This window comes from Chelonia mydas, chromosome 3 (assembly GCF_015237465.2).
Source record: "Chelonia mydas isolate rCheMyd1 chromosome 3, rCheMyd1.pri.v2, whole genome shotgun sequence".
Lineage (NCBI taxonomy): Eukaryota > Metazoa > Chordata > Testudines > Cheloniidae > Chelonia > Chelonia mydas.
This window is the reverse complement of record NC_057851.1, coordinates 141,865,415-141,885,594: the sequence shown is the minus strand read 5'-3', so window position 1 is coordinate 141,885,594 and position 20,180 is coordinate 141,865,415. Positions and strand designations below refer to the sequence as shown.

Below are 20,180 nucleotides of genomic sequence, written 5' to 3'. Positions count from 1 at the left end.
TCAGCCATGCAGCATCCACGCTGTGAGGTGGAGGGATCGTAGGTCGGGGTGACAGAGGCAGCCGTGATCCTGAGTGATCAGGTCAGGAAAAAGAGGCAGCGGAACCGGGGCGTCCACCGAGATCTCCAACAGCGTGGTGTACCACTGCTGTCTGGGCCATGCCAGGGCGACCAGAATCAGTCGTGATCTGTCCCTGCGCACCTTGAGCAGGACCTTGTGTACAAGGGGAAACAGTGGGAAGGCGTAAAACTCGTCCATGGGAGTAGGACGGCATCTGTGAGAGTGCCCAGGGAGTGGCCCTGGAGGGAGCAAAACGCTGGGCGTTTCCAGTTGTTGCGTGAGGCAAACAGTCAACCTGGGGAAGATGGAGTGGATGACATTGGGATGGAGCGACAACTCGTGGGATTGGAAGGACCTGCTGAGGTGGTCCACCAACATGTTCTGGACCCCTGGGAGAAACTATGCCAACAGGTGAATGGAGTGGGCTATGCAGAGTTCCCACAGTCGAATGGCCTCTTGACAGAGAGGAGAGGAACGACCCCCGCCTTGCTTGTTGATGTAGAACATGGCCGTGGTGTTGTCTGTGAGGACCGCCAGGCAACAACCATGCAACCACTCCCGGAAGGCTTGGCGCGCAAGACGCACCGCCATCAGCTCCCATATGTTGATATGGAAAGAGAGATCGGACGGGGCCCATAGACCTTGCGTCTGGATGTCCCTGAGGTGGATGCCCCATCCCAGGGCTGACGCGTCCGTGACGAGGACAAGGAAGGCTGAGGGATGTGGAAGGGGACTCCTCCGCATATTGCCCTTGGGTCTAACCACCACTGGAGGGAGGCCAGGACCCCCTCCGGAATGGCGACCACCAGGTTCAGGCTGTCTCAAGCTGGGCGGTAGACTGACGTCATCCAGGCTTGAAGAGGGTGGAGCTGTAGTCTGGCATGTCTGGTCATGTATGTGCAGGAAACTATGTGTCCTAGAAGACTCAAGCACATTCTTTCCATCGAGGTTGGGAAGCTTTGAAGGCGCCTGATGAGGCCTGACAAGGCTTGGAAGCGAGCATGTGGAAGGAGGGCTCAAGCCCGCACAGAGTCTAGGACTGCCCCAATAAATTCTATCCTCTGGGTCGGCTCTAGCATTGACTTCGCCATGTTGAGCAGGAGGCCTAACCGTTGAAACGTGTCTGTGACGAATTGACGGTGAGCCTGCACCTGCTCTTTGGTGCGCCCTCGGACGAGCCAGTTGCCGAGATACGGGTATACCTGTATCCATCGTCGACGAAGGAAGGCTGCCGCTACCACCATACATTTGGTTAACACCCAGGGGGCTGTGGAGAGGCCAAAGGGAAGGATCATGAACTGATAATGTTCGTAGTTGACAACAAAGCGAGGAAGCGTCTGAGATCTGGATGAATCATGATGTGGAAATACAAGTCCTTCATGTGGAGGGTGGCATACCAGTCTCCAGGGAATGTATAATGGTGCCCAAGGAGACCATGCAGAACTTCAACTTTACCATGAATTTGTTGAGTCCGCGCAAGTCCAGGATAGGCCGAAGCCCACCCTTTGCCTTGGGGATTAGGAAGTAATGGGAGTAGAACCCCCCACCCCTTAGCTCCCTTGGAACCTCCTCGACCGCCCCCATGGCAAGGAGCGACTACACCTCCTGGATAAGGAGTTGCTCGTGAGAGGGGTCCCTGAAGAAGGACGGAGAGGGAGAGTGGGAAGAACGAAAATTGGAGAGAGTATCCCCTTTCCACCGTGCGAAGAACCCAATGGTCCGTGGTTATGAGGGACCAGGCACAGTGGAAACTGGATAAATTATTCAAGAATGGGGTAGGATCCTGAGTGAGGTCCAGTACACCGTCCTCAGGTGTCCCTTCAAAAGTTTTGTTTGGGACCCACCAAGGACTTGGAAGGACCTTGGGCCTGGCCGGATTGGTGGTTGGAGGGTTTTCTCCTGCCACCGCACCCCCGTCTTCTATAGAAGTCCTGCCTCAGCTGAGGAGGAGGGTAGGAGCATTGAGGCTGCAGTTTAAATGGTTTCCGCAGGGTATATGGTGTGCGAATCCCCAGCAAATGCATTATAGCCCTAGAGTCTTTGAAGCCTCAAGTCTGTCTTGTCTGAGAACAGGCCCTCTCCATCAAAGGGGAGATCCTGCAAAGTTTGCTGAAGCTCTGGTGGTAAGCAGCCAAGAAATGCACCTCATTGCTATCCCTGAAGAGACGGTCCAAGCGGCAGAGTCCACGGTGTCCAATGAGGTCTGCAAAGCAGTTCGCGTGACCATATTGCCCTCCTCTACCAGAGCCCCAAGTTCCAAGAGTTAAAACTGTATCAGCTCAGGAGAGCCTGCTGGTTCGCAATCCGGAGCTGGAGCCCCCCTGAGGAGTAGACTTTGTGCCCAAATAAATCGCTTGGCCTCTTTCGATTTAGGTGCTGGGGCTTACTGACCATGACACTCCTTCTCATTCACTGAGGGCACCACCAGTGAATGTGGCTGTGGGTGAGTGTCAAGAAGTCATATCCCTTGGAGGGAAAGAAATACTTCTGCTCCACCCCCTTAGCAGTTGGGGGAATAGAGGCGGGTGTTTGCCAGATTGTTCTGGCCTTGGTTTGAATGGTCCAGATAATTGGTAAGGCCACCCTGGAAGGAGCCTCCACAGATAAAATGTCAACCACAGGGTCCTCCATCTCAACCACCTCCTCTGTTTGCAGGTTCATGTTCCGCGCCACCCTGCGCAAGTGTTCCTGGTGGGCACGGAGGTCTACCGGGGGGGAGACCCGATATAGCAGTCCCCGCCACAGCCTCATCGGGCAAAGATGAGGAGGATGCCACAGGAGGGAGAGGATCATCCGGGACCTCTTGCTGAGCTGTGCCCCACTGCTCTGGTCCAGCGACCTCAGTGTTCGGGCCGGGAGCTGGAGTTGAAGGAAGAGGAGCTGCCGCCTGTAAGGACGATGCCACCATCTCCATGCCTCCGGGAGCAGGACAGCTGGCAGAGGCCTCAGGCACTCACGACTCGGACAGTGCCGAGCGAGAAGCCCCAGAGGGAGCACCCTGGACCTGGTGGTACATTCAGGGTGTCCAAAAGGGCCACTGGGTGGATCCTTGAACAGGTCCCTGTTCTTGCGCCTGCCACTGATCTGCCCCTGAGCCCAGGCAGCCATGATCCGAGTGGTGGCAGTCTGAGAAGCGTGACCCTGCCTCAGACCCTGATGAGTGAGAGGCAGAACGCGATGTCCACGGTGGCGCCAAGTGGGTCTGCGCCAAATCACGCTGACGAGACAAAGTTGACTGGTACTGCGAAGCTGGAAATCGGTGCTGAGATGGAGAAGAACGGTGCCACGACACTGGGGAGTAGTGTCTGGACCTAGATCAGTGCCGGGACCTGGACCGGCGCCTAGATCTGGACCAGGGTCTCGACGACTATGACCGGCGTTGGGAGCAGCATCGGGACCGGGATCTACTCCTGGATGGCGACCAGAGCGGTGTCGAGACTGGTGCCGGGAGTCGGAGTGGTGCCGCGAGTACGACCGGCACCATGATGGAGAGCAGTGCCGGGACTGCGAACAGCGTCGGGAACGGCGCAGAGAGCAGAATCGGTACCAAGACTCAACTGACAGTGCCGGGAGATGAATAAGAGTCGGCTTTCCCCTGGATGGTGCCATGCAGACAAGTGGCGGTGCCTTGGTCTGTTGAGAGGATGCCAATACAGTCAAGGCAATCAGATCCCTTGCCGCCACAAAGGTATCTGGTGTAGATGGCAACTGGACCTCAACCACGCTGTGAGACGGGGAGTCCAGTCGCACCGGACTCAACGGCTCCATCCTCGGTGCTGGAGTCAACAGTGCCGAGGCCGTCACCCGTGTCCCTGGGCGCTCTGCTGCAGGACGAGGTTCTACAGGTGGATCCGGAAAGGGTGGTGCCTGCTGAGGTGGGCCAGCCTTTTCCAGCTTCCAGTACCATTTCTGACCAGGCGAGTGAGAGTGGTGCCAGACTAAAGATGTTAGTTGCAATGCTGGGGAACCTCGGTGCCGCGGCTCTCTATCAGAGTCCGACCGCAGTACCGCTCCTGTAGCTGAAGCCAGGGCACTGCGTACCGAAGCGCTTGGCACCGGGTCTTGTTGCGTCACTGGAGGCTGAGGACTAAGAGCCGCCTCCATAAGGAGCTGTCTCAAACAAAAGTCCCGCTCCTTCTTAGTCCGGGGACGAAAGCTCTTGCAAATCCTGCACTTCTCCACCTGGTGAGATTCCCCCAGACACTTCTGGCAAGAGTCGTGAGGGTCGCCCGTTGGCATGGGCTTGGAGCAGGATTTGCAGGGCTTAAAGCCCGGAGCTTTGGGCATGAGCCCAATCAAGTACAGGGAGGAGGGGAAGCCCTCTTCTCCCCCACTAATACAAACTACTATACTATAACTAGAACTACAACTATTAATCTATAACAAATACTATAACAACAACAAGCTATGAACAAACAGTAGAGTGAATGCTAGGGAGAGTGGAGAGTAGCAAAGCCAAGCTCCACAGTTCCAACGACTGTCACGGGCAGTAAGAAGGAACTGAGGGGGCTCTGGGTCAGCTGGGGTATATATCCAGCACCATGAAGGCGCCACTCCAGGGGGCTCCACAGCCAACCCATCGGGTGTTGCTCGGTTAAAAATTCTCCGATGGCCGTGCACACGGCGCACGCACACCACCTAATTGGAATCAATATGAGCAAGCACTCAAAGAACTGGGTGTACATTCTAGCTATTCTGGGTTGCTCGATCAATGCCAAGTAACTGTAAATCCAGGTTTACCAGCCAGTATACTCTCGCTGTTTTACAAGAGTGGCACAAAGCAACCACAGTGTATGGATGAGTGTGACCCTGAAAGCTGAAATTAAAAACTGATTTCAAGTTGATACTAAATCTTCTAACAATTAGAAATATCATGTGATAACCATCTCTTTAGGTTTATTTAACGTTCATGTACATTAATGAATGAGTAATTTAAGGTAAAAACGTAACAGGAATGTTGCAATAATTCCATAATCAAGTTTTAAATGCAGGCAATTGAGAATTAGGTTAAATTAAAAAAAAAATCCAAACATGTTAAATTAAAAAAAATCATTTCCATAAATTTAGCCATAACTCTCAATTTCCTAAGTTTAACAAGGCTTAGTTATGTGATAATCACAACATTCCTGAAATTTACCTTAAATTACTCAGACATACTCTCAGCCTTAACTATTCCTTAACACAGTTTGCAACTGGGAATTTATGTACACCTGTTCTATAGCACAGTTCCTGTATCCTGAAGGATTCCAAGCGTATTTATCTGATTATTTGCTGAAATTGATGTTTAATCTGATTACATTCTTTTATTTATAACCTGGGTGTGTTTGTGCTGGTAATGCTGCTGTACCACTGAAGGATATTAAGTGCTAGAGCAGTGGTTTCAAACTTTTTGTATTGGTCACCCCTTTCACACAGCAAGTTTGAGTGTGAGCCCCCTTATAAATTAAAAGGGGAGGGGGTTAATTTAATATAATGCGGGCTTGGGGCAGTCAGCCCCATGGAGCCTACAGCTCGCGACTGCTATGTAACTACCTTAACCCCCTGGGGGGGTCCCAATCCCCAGTTTGAGAACCCCTGTAGTAGAGCCTCCTCACTGGCACTCAAACACACAGCACTGTATACCACATAAAATTGTGGTGTGATGTGCAATTTTAAAGTGCAGAATCAAAATCTTTATTTGTAAATTTCAACCAACTACCTACACATTTACATGAACCACAAAAGAAGTTGCAAGATTTAGAATGACGAATATTTTAAAAAACTAAGCAAAGCAATACATTCTCACCTGCAGGATCACTCCCAGACGCGGAACAATTTCTTAGAAGAATGTCAATCAGTTTTAGGCCTATTCTAGTGGACTGCAGCCCAATTTTTACAAGCACAGCCTCTATGTTTGGAGAATGCATACCACAGTATGGTGACATCAGTAAGGCAGCACATGTTTGCAACAGATTGGCAGTGGGTGCTGCAGCACTAGCCATCATTCCTTCTAAATCGCTTATGTGAGTGAGGCAGTGATGCAATAATCTTAACCATCCAATACTGAAATAATAAACAAAAAAGCTAGAATGAGTTAATGTATGTCATAATTATGATGTATCTCAACCTTATTAAGTCAAGTAAACACCTTTATAGATGGGAAGTACAACAGGAAGAGAAGTATAAATATCTGTGATTAGATAGTACTGTAATAGGCACTGTAAAGTGAAATGAAGGATATTGTATTAGAGCAACAGTATATAAACATTATTAAAAACTGCATTGTTACAGAGTTAAAGGTATGCCCGCAACTTAATTTTTGCACTTTAAAAAAAATTCTTTTGAGTGCTTACGTGTGCAATTTTATCATTCTCCTAATATAGTTAGCCAGAACCAGGAGGAAGTAAATTCTGAAATTTGACTGGGGAAATCTATAATAAATTAAGATAACAAGTACTATCATAGATTACAATGTGCCTTAACAGATCTGGAGCCCTACCTCATTTGCTGTACATTTGGTAACACATATTGTTTATATTTAGCCTGTTTCTTCTACTATTTTTCTTTTAAAAATATACAGTGTAACGTCCTATATTAAAACTGTTACAAGAATTTTTATCTTGAACAAATAACCAATTCCATTTAAAGCAATGAACTTGAAAAAGATGAGGCTGCAGACACAACTTAACTCGGCACCCTTGTTTTTTATATATATATCAGTTTTTAATTGCATTAACAGTACATGATGAACTAAAGTCACACATAAAATATAATAGCAAAATTTGGCTAGCATATTTAGCTTTTCTAAATTTACAAAAATTGCTTCACAGTTAACTGAATCATCCTTTGAACTTCGGTTATGGAAGGCTTCTCTATGAATCTAATTTAAATATAGTTTTCCTGTTTCTTCACCTAAGTTACTCTAAAATTTGAAAGACAATTCAAATCAAAACTGTATTAGAAAAACATCCCAAGTTTCCTGGGATCATAGAGCCAATTCCTAGTTATTCATAACCACAATGAATAGTCAGTGAGCGAGAGAAAGAGTAAGAATAACTCTATAGCCTGGTAGGTAGAACACTCACCTAGGATGAGACATCCAAGTTCAAGTACTCTTGCATCAATGCCTGACTATTTATAAAAAGTGGAACAACTTTAACAGGAGAGAATGAGATAGACCCATAAGAGAATACTTCCTAGTCCAGGGGCTGGGGCATTCTCTTGCAAGGTGGGAGACCCAAGCTCCACATCAGGTAGAGGGGGAACTGAACCCAAGTCTTCCAACATCCCAGGTGAGTTCCCTAACTATTGGGCTAAAGGTAATACACCTCTTGTCATCCATGCCATTTTGTGAATCTAGTCCTCCACTGCTTTTTGACAATACACCCTAAATTTTATCAAAATAGAAATGAAATGTTATATTTTGACCTAACAAAAAAAATTTAGTCTTTTTGATTCACTAAAAATTTCAAAAAATGTCATTTTCAGTTCAAACCAAAATTAAAATTTTCCATTTTTTTTTAAATTTCCACCAAACCAAAAATTCTATTATGATGTCTCACTAATGCAGCTTAAATTTTCCAATAGAAATGATCAATCCTTTTTTCTAAAGGTTAGTAAATTCCTTATTACAAATTGACTTTAAAATGCAATACATTTAATTTCTTAAATTTAATTTTTAATCCTTGCTTGTATTAAGTTAAAACCCAAATTTTCTAAAAGAGTTAACATGAACACTATTGATGTTGATTATAGAGAAATGCTGAAAATCTAATAATTCAGTTCACTACCTGGGATTTCTGCTTTAGAGACATAAAAGACTTCATAAAGAAAGGATGAAAAGCATGGATAGCTCTCATTTCTTGCAACTATTGATAAACATACCTTGTTTTAGACACTTGATCTTCAGAAGGAAGGAACGGATTGTTAACTGTTGCAGACGATGTGTTTCCAAAGGCTGTGAGGCCTAACAATTTAATTTGAGAGAGGCCTAATGTGCTAGCATCTCGGGGGCGATGGAGTCGAAGGCAAACTGCTGAGGCCACTTCAGCTTTTACAAGCTGGATTTTTATATACGTGAGACCACTTGTGAGAACAGGAGTTGACAAAGGTAACATATTCACCCCATCTGCACTTACTTCAACAGATACTGATGAAGGGCAAGCTACAGAGAAATAAAGCCGGGTTTAACACTTTATTTAGGGCTGTAAAATGATTTAAAAAATAATGATAAAAAATTAAAAATAGTCATAATTAATCGTAGTTCTAATCACACTGTTAAACAATAGAATACCATTTATTTAAATATTTTTGATTCGTGGGGGGAAGTGTGTGAGAGAGAGTGTTGAGGGATGAATGGGCGTGCCAGCGCACTGTCTCTTTAAGCAGACACCCCCAACATCAGCCCCCCACTCTGTGCAGCGGAGTAGCTTGGCTAGGGGTGGCTCCATTGGGGGAGGAGGCAGCCCAGGATCAGCAGTGGAGCAGGGCAGCAGGAAGAGGGGCACCTCTGCCCTGGAGGTGCACAGAGACAGCCCCCTCTCCCCTCCAAGCATGGCACCCTGATGTGTGGTTAAAACTCATTTTAAAAAAAACTAGTTAATTTCTTTTGAGTTAATAGCATGGATTAACTGCAATTAACAGCCTACTTTATTTAAAAACCATCTATCAGTTTGAGTACTCAGTTTTTAACAGACAAACCAGAATATTTTTCCCAACTTAGGCTATGTCTACACTACACTTCCGTCATTGAAACTTTTGTCTCTTGAGGGTGTGAAAAACACACCCCGCTGAACGACAAAACTTTTAACAAAAGCGCCAGAGTGGACGGTGCTTTGTCAGCGGGAGATGCTCTCCCTATGATGAAGCTACTGCCCCTCATTGGGGATGGTTTTATTTTGTCGCCGGGAGAGCCCTCTCTCTGCCACGAAGAGTGGCTACACGGCATACTTTACAACAGCGTGGCTGAAGCAGCACTGCTGCTCTGCTGTAAGGTATGCAATGTAGCCGTAGTCTAAGAGAGACAGTTCAGAATCATTCAAATTAACAGTCTAGGCTGAGACACAAAATACGACCATAAGTTTCACATTAATTTCATATTTTTATCTATATCCAGAGTGTGATTTGTGCACTTGATTTCAAAGGTTGGGGGTTAAACTAATTAAGAATGCATAGGGTGCCCTGCCTATTCAGGCTAGGTCTACGCCAGGAGCACCTTGCTGGTATAGCTATACCTGTATTCTACAATCACAAGTGTGTATGAAGCTTGTGCTGGCAAAACTGTGCTTCTGCTGGTATACCTTATTCCAGCCCCACTGAGCAAATAAGCTATACTGGCAAAAAAATGCAGTTTTACCAGTATACATGAATCAACATTAGGGACCTAGGGGAGAGATAGTCATCAGGTCAGTGATTATAATGCCTTAAAACTGAATGTGTCTAACATCACAAACAATAAAGCAGCCATCACGAGGGCTTTAATAGGCCCTGTAGGATGCTCCAGAGAAACCAGTCTGATGCATCAGGAGAATTAACACTTGGGGCCAGAAACTAAGGAAACAAGCAATATGTAAACAGATTCCTTATGAAATGCAAGGACCTCTCCTACTTAACACCATCTCGCATCACAGACAAGGGAGGCAGAACTAGAAGAGCAGCAAGACATGCACTCAGGCTTTGTCTACACTACAGACTGATGTTGGTGTAACTACACTGCTCAGGGTGGGGTGTGGAAAATTGCAGTTATACCGACCTAACCCCCGGTGCAAACAGTAGGGCTTCTCCCGTTGACATAGCTACTGTCTCTCATGGAGGTGGATTAACTATGCCAATGGGAGAAGCTCTCCTATCGGCATAGTAGCATCTTCACTAAAGCGCTACAGCCGTGCAGCTCCACCAGTGCAACTTTTTAAGTGCAGACCTGCCCTTAATTCAAACAGCACAAAACACAGAAAACTAAGAAATTATATGGCATTTGATTCTCAATAAGAAAAGAAAAATAAACTGCTGGGCTTTTGTTAGTGTTCTTAAATCTGTTTTTTTATGGTCAAAGAAAACATTTTTTTCTAAAATTATATCCTCTAAGTTTTTCAGTTCAGCACAACTGTTAATAAATCTACTCACTTGCAAGGGATGCAAGATGAGGCTGGATGTGTATCTCTTTTAGCAGCACTGCAGCAGGAAGGTGAATTGTGAGGTCACACCAGGCTTCCTCAGGTAGAAAGATGTAAGACCATGCAGCAGATCGAGCTCTTCTATGGGGAGGTGTAGCCTGAAGCAGTACTTCAGCAGGTTGGGCAGTAGGACTGCTTGATGTGATTGAACCTTCAAAGAACAATTATTATATTAATTGTTAATACCACATTCTAAACTCAGATTACTAATATTCAAATTACCAGTCACTAAAGAATAAAATGTTTCTATTATTCATTTGTTGTAGGTTACAACACTGCAACCTGTGTAATCATTGCAATTACTAAAATTAATTTTTGTTGTCTTTCCATTAAAATATATTATACTTAACTTTTTTATAAAAGAGTTTATCAATGCACACACAACTTATGCAATTTTGCTTGTAAATATGCTAGACATCCGCTAGTCATAAACCTAAACCTACTAGAGCCACAGACAAAATAAAAAGATGTGAGGGGAGCCTGTTAGCAAAGTCCAGGCCCAATGATCTCGTTAGATGCCAACCTCCCACCCCAGCTGCTGAGAATGGGGAAGGTGCTGTGCTGAATCGAGCTTGGTATCTCCATGTTTATCATGTCCCCCCTCTTGCCAGGGAAACCTCACCTATCAAGCACTACACATGCACAACATTTCTGTGTACACATGACTTAAAAGCGGTCTTGCACGTCCACTTCAAAATACTACAGCTTGTTCTGTGTGTCCATCTTAAGCTACTGGTAGGGTCACAAATGTTTCAAAATAGCTCCCCTCCCTCTCTCTTACATTATGGACATTGAAAGGTCTGGGTTTTACAAAGGTTGCTGCCCTGGCCTTTCAGAGAGTACTGGAAACTAATATTAAGATTGCTGCATACGAGGTTTTGAACCTGGCAAGGTAGTTTTCAACCTTGGTTTGCAAGTCCCCACTCTCTGCTCCCAGCAGACTAAGATTATAGTAACCATTACTCTTCTATCTCTGCCTGGTTTAAGAATAGAGTAGGAAGAGTTGTTTGAGTGCCAAACACTACCACAAAAAGCATCAGGTTGCTGCTGACAGCGAGCAGTTTGTAACAGATGTGGAGGTGATCTGTAGCATATATTACGTGCTTAGAGCAAGATCTCAGCTACTTACAAGCTCTCTGTAGTGTGAGTTTGAAGACAACTGTTCATATCTATTCTTAAGGTAATTACTGAAAACACTAAAGTAGAAGATACATAACGGACATTCATTCTATCAACTACGCACTGTTTTGTGGGTTTTTTTGTAATTTTAGCGCCATTTTGTAATAGTTTCTTCTGATACTGTCACTCAAATTTGGAGGGACCTTTTGCCACTTCCCCACAATATCTGCAATCCCGCCCCAATCAATATACTCATTTTAATCAAAATGGGCTTTTTCACTCTCCAATCTTGTTGGTACTCAGACTCTGGATGAGTCACCTTCTGGTGACTCTAGGCCAGCAGACAAATCATTTGATCAGCATATTCAGATTCTAAGAATAGCCTGGTATAAAGTTTATGGACTATCCTACCTCACTGACATTTTTAAAAATGTGCGTCTTAGTGCAATCTAGTGTCTCCCAAAGGCCCAAAAAAAATTTACAAACCTAATGGTGCAAAATTGTGGATTCCTTCCGCATTATCAGGCTCAGAAGCTAGTACTCTGGCTTTCAAACTGCTATCTGTTGCCTTGCTAGGACCAGAGTCAAGAAATTTCATAATAGTTGAAACCATGCTTCTTGCTGTGTTGACAATGGCTCTTGTACTGGTTACCATGTTGTTGCAAATGAGTTGAACACCTCCTAAGTAAAGTGAAGCAAGTCAAATGTACATTAAAAGGTAAGTATGGAACTAAAAGAAACCAAAAGCTAGGATTTCTACTTAACACGAAGAAAGCAAAGGCATATTTGACCTACTTAAATTTGCTTACCTAACATTGTTCTACTAAGCATATTTTAATGAGGGAAATCCTGCTCTCTTACCCATATCATGGAATGCTTTCAGTGCTTCGCTGGTATCCAACACTCTCAGAATGAACCATAACAGTGGCTCAGATAATTGGCAAGTAGCAAGAGAACCCTAGAAGAAATATATGAACTTCTTACTCATGATGTATAGTACACAGCTAAATTTCACGCAAGATTATTTAAACACGATTTATTTATTATCTGATTATTTCTTTTCTGGAATTGACCTCTCTTCCCCACCCCCAAGTGAGGATAAGTCCAAGATAGGACAGCACTTCCCAATACCTAACACAAGTGCTTAGTTCACTTTTCTACCATGAAATAGCATTAATATATTTCCCCTGGCTCCCCATCTCAGGGAAAATCTTCTTTGCCTAGGAACAGAGAAAGCTGCTCAGTTAAGAGTGGGGCTAAAAATACTGAATATCCAAAACAGACAACTGCCAATGACTTTTTTTTTCTTTTGGTCACAGTAGAACCAGACTAGATGGAAAAGAAACCATTTCAGCCATCCTTCAAGAAGGCTGGCAGCCATCAAGATCAGCAACAATTCACTGATAATTTGTGAGGACAGGGATACAAATGGATGATTTCTGCCTTGAATGCTGGCCAGCCAGTAAGGTATTCTTAATGCCTGAGGAACCAAAGGGATGAAATGTAATCCCTAAGGGAAAGGAAAGATGGAGAAAAGCCATTTCATTTCCTTGATGAGGCAGCTGAAAAGTTTGCCAACATTAGCTTCCTTAAAGAATATAATTAGGGTCTCCTCAAACAGCATGATTACACTGAAGGGATCCTGAATTAAATGCAACTACAATATAGAATTAGTATGGTCACCTGAAGCATACAAAAAAATGCAGAAAGAACTGAAGTCCTTTCAAAGGAATTCACAAGGTATTGGTGTTCTCGCTTTTAGTACCAACTAAAGCAAAGGCATGGCAAACCCAGAAGCATGTAGCCTTAAACGTGGCTGCACAGGTGAAAGAGGCTCTAAGGCATGTTGGAGACTTCATAATCCTGTTTTAACATTTTATCTATATGCTCGTCCACTAGATTATGGGTGACAGCCCCCCTAAATAAAAGTAACAGTTTCATTGAGGTGGGATACTGCTTAAGTACCTAAGCACATTTTTCATATCTGTTCTTGTATATTCTGTAATGCTACAGCCTGTGCAGTGGGGAATCTGTTTCCAACAGGGAGAAAGGGGATTCCAAGGAAGATCTATTAAAGAAGAGAAGCTTTGGAGGTGGATGTTGACGAGCACCTCAGCCCAGGTGAAAGGCTAATGCCTGAAAGTCAGAACATTATTCAGATACATGAATACCTAAAAGTCTGATGAAAAAACAAGGAAAAGAAGAAGATCTGGACACCATGACAGTGCCCTGAAGGGGAAAGCCTGATCCCACAGAGAGCTAAATAGGTGTGAGTTCATTATATAGGGGAAGGATGCAGTCCCTGAGAAGCTGGTGTGGCCCACCCCTATGTTTCACTGGAAGGGAACCAGTTACATAGGACATCTCCGAGATCTGGTCACAAATGGACAAGCTAGGCTCAAAAGAGCGGAGCAAAAAAAGCCTGGGATGACAAAAACACTAGCAGGGCCACACTCATCAAGGGACAGGCAGCCTTGTAGGACTCCAGATCAGCAATTAGGCTAAGACAGTGGTTCTCAAACTGTTATACTGGTGACCCCTTTCACACAGCAAGCCTCTGAGTGTGACCCCCCCCCCCCCAAATATATAAACAAGTGTTTTTAATTTACAACACCATTATAAATGCTGGAGGCAAAGCGGGGTTTGGAACGGAGGCTGACTGCTCACGGCCCCCCATGTAATAACCTTGCGACCCCCTGAGAGGTCCCGACCCCCAGTTTGAGACCCCCTGGGCTAAGACATACCACTATAGTGCTCCTGACACTTTGGTAAAGTGGAGGTCCACATGGGCAAAGCTGCAAAGTACTGAGGTGATGTGTGCATATACCCATGCACACGCACACTCTGCCCTGCCACCCTGCTGTGGAGAACTGCTAGGTCTGCAATCTCCAGTCTGAAATACCTCAGGAACTTGGGTACTGCAGACAGAAAACAAGCAGATGAACCAAAGGGGAAAAAATAAAAGAGGACTAGAGCTCCTACTGCACAGGAAATAGACTGGGATGAGAGAAATCTCTCACTGCTAGCATTTGAAAGCCAGAAGCTTGATATGGATTCCATCCACTTTTGACTTGAATATGGATAAATCCAGCAGTTATAGGATTGGCATGTGTCTATTCTTTGGCGAACAAAATGTAATTCTTTACATAACCAGCATTAACTGTAATCGAAAAGGCCCTGTGATAACCCCATGCAGGGAAAATGTTGAGTTCCTCATAATTCAGGCTAGCAGAAAGAGAAATAGTCAAGAGTGGAAATTTTAGAGTCTCTACTCCAGAATGTTAGACCAAAGCAGCATGTGCGTATGGCCCTAACAATTACAAGCATTTCAGGACATGCAACATCTCCAATGTTGAGTCTACAGAGGCAGAGCCATGAAGGCGAAAACAAGATCCAAGGAAATAGCTGTGTCATCGCTACAAATATGTATCACTTGAAATGAATCTAATTTAATTTGTACTTAAAGCAGTGAAACTACTTGGAAACAATTTTAATGAGACTAACCACCACTAAAATTACATGTACTTTGGTAACTCAATTATGGAGTGAACTATTATTTGTGAGGACTTCCATGTTTATTAGAAAGGCTTTGAAATCTAAAAGGTTTTTTATAGGATTAATTCAGAAAATATTTAAAGCAGACTGAAGTCTCAGATACAAAACTGTAAAATTTCTATTAAAAGAACATTTCAAACTGTAACTGAATAGACTTAAGAGAACTTACTTGTCTTCCCATGTACCCACAGGCCATGTAGGTAAGAATTGGTTGAAGCATCACCTGCACCGTAGTGGCTTTTTTACTAAGTGTTGTCAATATAGTGAACAATCCATCTCCAACCGATATTGCATCTAATCCACCATGAAAGTTTTCATGTTTTGTGAGATGCAAACCACTTGCACCTAGTAAAAACAGATGAAACACACATTTTAAGGCCAAGAATATGAGGCTTAGCAGACAAACACTACCAGTTAGTGCATAAACAGAACCTAATGCTATTTAAATCTCCATTAAATTAGTATTCCCATAGCTACTGCAAAATATGAATTGGCATGTAATTAACAATGAAGTTTGCAATGAAGTGTAAATTATTATTACAGAGCGCAGACATGTGTCAAGCGCTTTATAGTACAAATAGGAAGGAATGATCCCTGGCCAAGAGAACTTACTTTAATGTTAGGTGAGACACTACAGGGGAGGTTAATTAACCAAGGGAATGGGACAGGAAGTTCAAGGGTCACAGCTGACTCCTTCTAGCCAAAAGCAACTAAAATGTTTTTAGGATTCTTTTCAGAGGGCAATATCAATGTATATTATAGAATATTCACAGCTCACTGTATGTCTGGTGCAGATGTATGTTACACAAGAGTTCTAAATTTATTCCCTGGCTAAATGGCAGCTCTGCTGTCACAGTACTACTCAGCTTGCTTACCTATAATAGGGATAAACCTCCTAGAAAACGATCTGACCTCTGCATATACCTGGTAGTCAGAATACACAGTTAGCGTTCACTGAGACCAACAGAAATGAGACAGGTGGGATGGTTCTTATGCTCTGTGCAAGGGCCAACGCCACGATATGGCCCTGTACCTTTTGGAAGCAGTGATGAAGTCAAGAAATAATGCTGTTTCAATTGTTCATAATTCAAGTTGATCTACTCTATTAAAAAATTATTTTAAGCAACTTCCAAAAAGTTAGATTGGAATCTCCAAAATAAAGTATGTGTTTGGTATTACTCTCTCCCTCCTTTTATCTGTACACTATATTTTTTCTCTTATGGGGAGAAAATGAATTAAGTCTTTACATTCGGAAAGAGACGTTCCTTCCTTTTTATTTAAATGAATACTATCTACTTGCAAATACATACCGATTATCATTGCCATAGCACTGCTGTTACACTGGCCCAGAGCAGACAAAATCTGGCTCATAATTTGTTGGTTGGCTAACACCAAGTCTGCCACATATGCAGTTGATCCTTGAATATTAGAGCTGTTTCCATTGCCATCTTTGCCTCCTGAAACTTTTTCTTCATCAGAAACACTGTCTGTAGTACTGCTAGCCACTGGAACCCGAGCACTATATTCTCGATTACTCGAAAGTGGCAGCTGCACTAAGATATTAACCAGCTTTAACAAATCAAACATGAGTTGATCCCTTGTCATTTCTCCACAAACTGCTTTGGCATCACCTGGGCGGATAATATTGGCAAAGAGCCCTCCAAAACATGCTCGAGCACCCACTGAGCTGTCTGACCCACTGCGAGACATCACTTTGTCTGAGCATGTAATGTAATGGTGCACCAAAAAGGTGATGGACTCAATTACTGCAGAAATGGTGCTAACTGATACTACTTCAAAATTCTGTTCCAGGGTAAATTCCAAGAGCTTCACTTGTGCATCCAGAGGTCCCTGGCCTGTTTGGAAAGCACCCCTAAAAGAGAGAATCAAACAGAATATATTTAACTGACAGGTGACAACGATTTATATATCTTTAAAAAGGTAGTCCTCTTCAAAGGACTTACTGTATTTCACTAACCAATATACTCTGAAAACCTAGCAATTTTCAAAAAAATGCATGTTGACAGCACACAGGTAATTAGTTTTCTGTTCCTCTGGCAGAGGGGATAGGCATTTATTTTTCATGGCAATTTTTATAATTACATGGGGCACTACATGCCGTTTCTGGGAAGTCTCCCTTTTACCACTGTGCTGGTATCATCAGGAAGGTAAACACTTCCCATTGAAAGAGTCTGAGAACTACTGTTTCTTTGGCTATGCAGTTACTTTAGAGATATTTTTGAAATGCAGGCATCAACAATTTTGATAAAATTACTGAGTGGGAAATTTTGTAAATTTGCAGAAAGTTTTTGTATGGGGGAAAGCCCCCCAATCTTTTACCACCATTGGTGAATTTCCACTTGTTTTCTGGCAAAAAGGAATTCTTTACTCCCCATCATCAAATTTTCTGGGTTTTTAATCCTTAATGGTTTGGCTGGGTAATTATGCATCAACATCACAGGAAAGAAGTATCAAATAATTCCACTGATGACTATCACAAACACGTCAGAGTAAGTATTTGCAGGCCAATAAGCCACATGCAAAATAGGTTCTAATTTAGACCGTATTCTTACTGGAGGTCTGAAAAATGGATGTTTGGTGCTACTTTTGAAGTTTTACCAATGTGCACTGAATTATTTAAAAGTCAGATTTAGCTAAAAGAAAAAATTAAATTTCAAAATTAGCAATCTGCTACTGATTTAGAACTGAATCTTTCTGTAATTTTCAACGTTACAGAATGCAAAGTGAATTAGTATTTCAGTACACGGTCTTAAGACTGCAATTTAGAAGACAGTGAGGTTTTAGGATGAAAGAGAAGAGAATTAAAAATAAAAGTAATGCTTCCTTCACAATCAGTCTAGTGCATTGATGAACGATAATAGTATTTGAAGGTATATTGAAAACAATATTAAATATCTGAACCCATTTTGGTGCTTTTGCTGTGTTTTGGGAGATTTAAATCCTACTTGTTTGAAAATATTTAAGACATACTTAAATGAGGCTTTAATATCAGAGGAAGAATCAACTCCTTTTTCAAAAGCTGTTTTATTTCAGCTCTGAGTTTTTGTGTTGCTCAACATAAGTCAAATGTGCATGCATACAGTAATATCCTGTAATATATAGACAAAGTGAATTAAAGTTGGAATGATTATGCCAATAAAAACATTTATTTCTCATCATGAATGTATTTAAATGTTACTATACAGCATTCTAATAATTCAAATTGCAGCTATCATCCAAGGTAAAATTATTTTTGCTTGTTGCAGTCTTCTCTACTTCCAGCCTATGATTAAGGGACAGACAATATTATGGTGCCATCTACTGGGAAGTGAGGAAGCAGAATTGAACATGCTCACCCCCAATTATATAAACCCTAGTCAGAACCTTCCCATCCCAGTTAAAGAACTACCAGAACTGTACAGAAAGCAACTGAATACAAGAGAAATAGGAAGCAAGAGGCAGCACACTAACCACTGAGAAGAAAGGCAGGCTGCAGAATGAGAGGAGACAAGAAATGGAATTACCAGCAAGTAATTTTCCCTTTTTCAGTCTCTTCTCCTATCCTACAAAGGTAGATTAAAAGGACATGCAATGGCTCTAAGAAGCAGCAACCTCAGAAGCCAAACAGCAAAAATTAAGATGTTTGTACACTAATGCGAGAAGCCTAGGTAACAAAATGGAGGAACTAGAGCTACTGGTGCAGAAAGTGAAACCAGATATTATAGGGATAACAGAAACATGGTGGAATAGTAGTCATGGCTGGAGTACAGGTATTGAAGGGTATGTACTGTTTAGGAAAGACAGAAATAAAGGCAAAGGCGGTGGAGTAGCATTGTATATCAATGATGAGGTAGACTAAAGAAATAAGAAGTGATGGAATGGATAAGACAGAGTCTGGGCAAAAATAACATTCGGGAAGAAAGCTACTAGAGCCTCCCCTGGGATAGTGCTTGGGGTGTGTTATAGACAGCTGGGATCCGATTTGGATATGGATAGAGACCTCTTTAATGTTTTTAATGAAGTAAATACTAATGGGAATTGTGTGATCATGGGAGACTAACTTCCTAGATATAGATTGGAGGACAAGTGCTAGTAATAATAATAGGGCGCAGCTTTCCTGGATGAGACAGCTGATGGATTCCTTCACCAAGTAGTTGCTGAACCAACAAGAGGGGATACCATTTTAGATTTGGTTTGGTGAGTAGTGAGGACCTCACAGAAGACATGGTTGTAGGGGACAACCTTGGTTTGGGCGATCATGAGCTAATTCAGTTCAAACTAAATGGAAGAATAAACAAAAATAGATCTGTGACTAGGGTTTTTGATTTCAAAAGGGCTAACTTTATAAAATTAAGGAAATTAGTTAGGGAAGTGGATTGGACTGAAGAACTTGTGGATCTAAAAGCGGAGGAAACCTCGAATTACTTTAAGTCAAAGTTGCAGAAACTATCAGAAGCCTGCATCCCAAGAAAGGGGAAAAAATTCATAGGCAGGAGGTGTAGACCAAGCTGGATGAGCAAGCATCTCAGAGAGGTCATTAAGAAAAAGCAGAAAGCCTACAAGGAGTGGAAGATGGGAGGGATTAGCAAGCAAAGCTACCTTAATGAGGTCAGAACATGTGGGGATAAAGTGAGAAAGGCCAAAAGCCATGTAGAGTTGGACCTTGCAAAGGGAATTAAAACCAATAGTAAAAGATTCTATAGCCATATAAATAAGAAGAAAACAAAGAAAAAAGAATTGGGACAGCTAGACACTGAGGATGGAGTGGCGGTTAAGGATAATCTAGGCATGGCCCAATATCTAAACAAATACTTTGCCTCAGTCTTTAATGAGGCTAATGAGGAACTTAGGGATAATGGCAGGATGACAAATGGGAATGAGGATATGGAGGTAGATATTACCACATCCAAGGTAGAAGCCAAACTCAAACGGCTTAATGGGACTAAATTGGGGGTCCCAGATAATCTTCATCCAAGAACATTAAAGGAACTGGCACAAGAAATTGCAAGCCCATTAGCAAGAATTTTTAATGAATCTGTAAACTCAGGGGTTGTACCGTATGACTGGAAAATTGCTAACATAGTTCCTACTTTTAAGAAAGGAAAAAAAAGCGATCCGGGTAACTACAGGCCTGTTAGTTTGACATCTGTAGTATGCAAGGTCTTCAAAAAATGTTGTAGGAGAAAGTAGTTAAGGACATTGAGGTCAGTGGTAACTGGGACAAAATACAACATGGTTTTACAAAAGGTAGGTCATGCCAAACCAACCTGATCTCCTTCTTTGAGACGGTAACAG

General features: G+C 42.9%; 1 protein-coding gene across 1 annotated transcript in view; it reads right to left on the bottom strand.

Moving 5' to 3' along the window:
• Window positions 1-20,180, bottom strand: part of BIRC6 (baculoviral IAP repeat containing 6) — a 322,387-nt gene that overhangs the window by 153,169 nt on the left and 149,038 nt on the right. Inside the window, 7 exon segments of the mRNA XM_037895446.2 lie at window positions 5,846-6,102; window positions 7,924-8,203; window positions 10,162-10,362; window positions 11,817-12,011; window positions 12,192-12,288; window positions 15,055-15,230; window positions 16,196-16,758. Coding sequence (XP_037751374.1) covers window positions 5,846-6,102; window positions 7,924-8,203; window positions 10,162-10,362; window positions 11,817-12,011; window positions 12,192-12,288; window positions 15,055-15,230; window positions 16,196-16,758 — 1,769 coding nt within the window.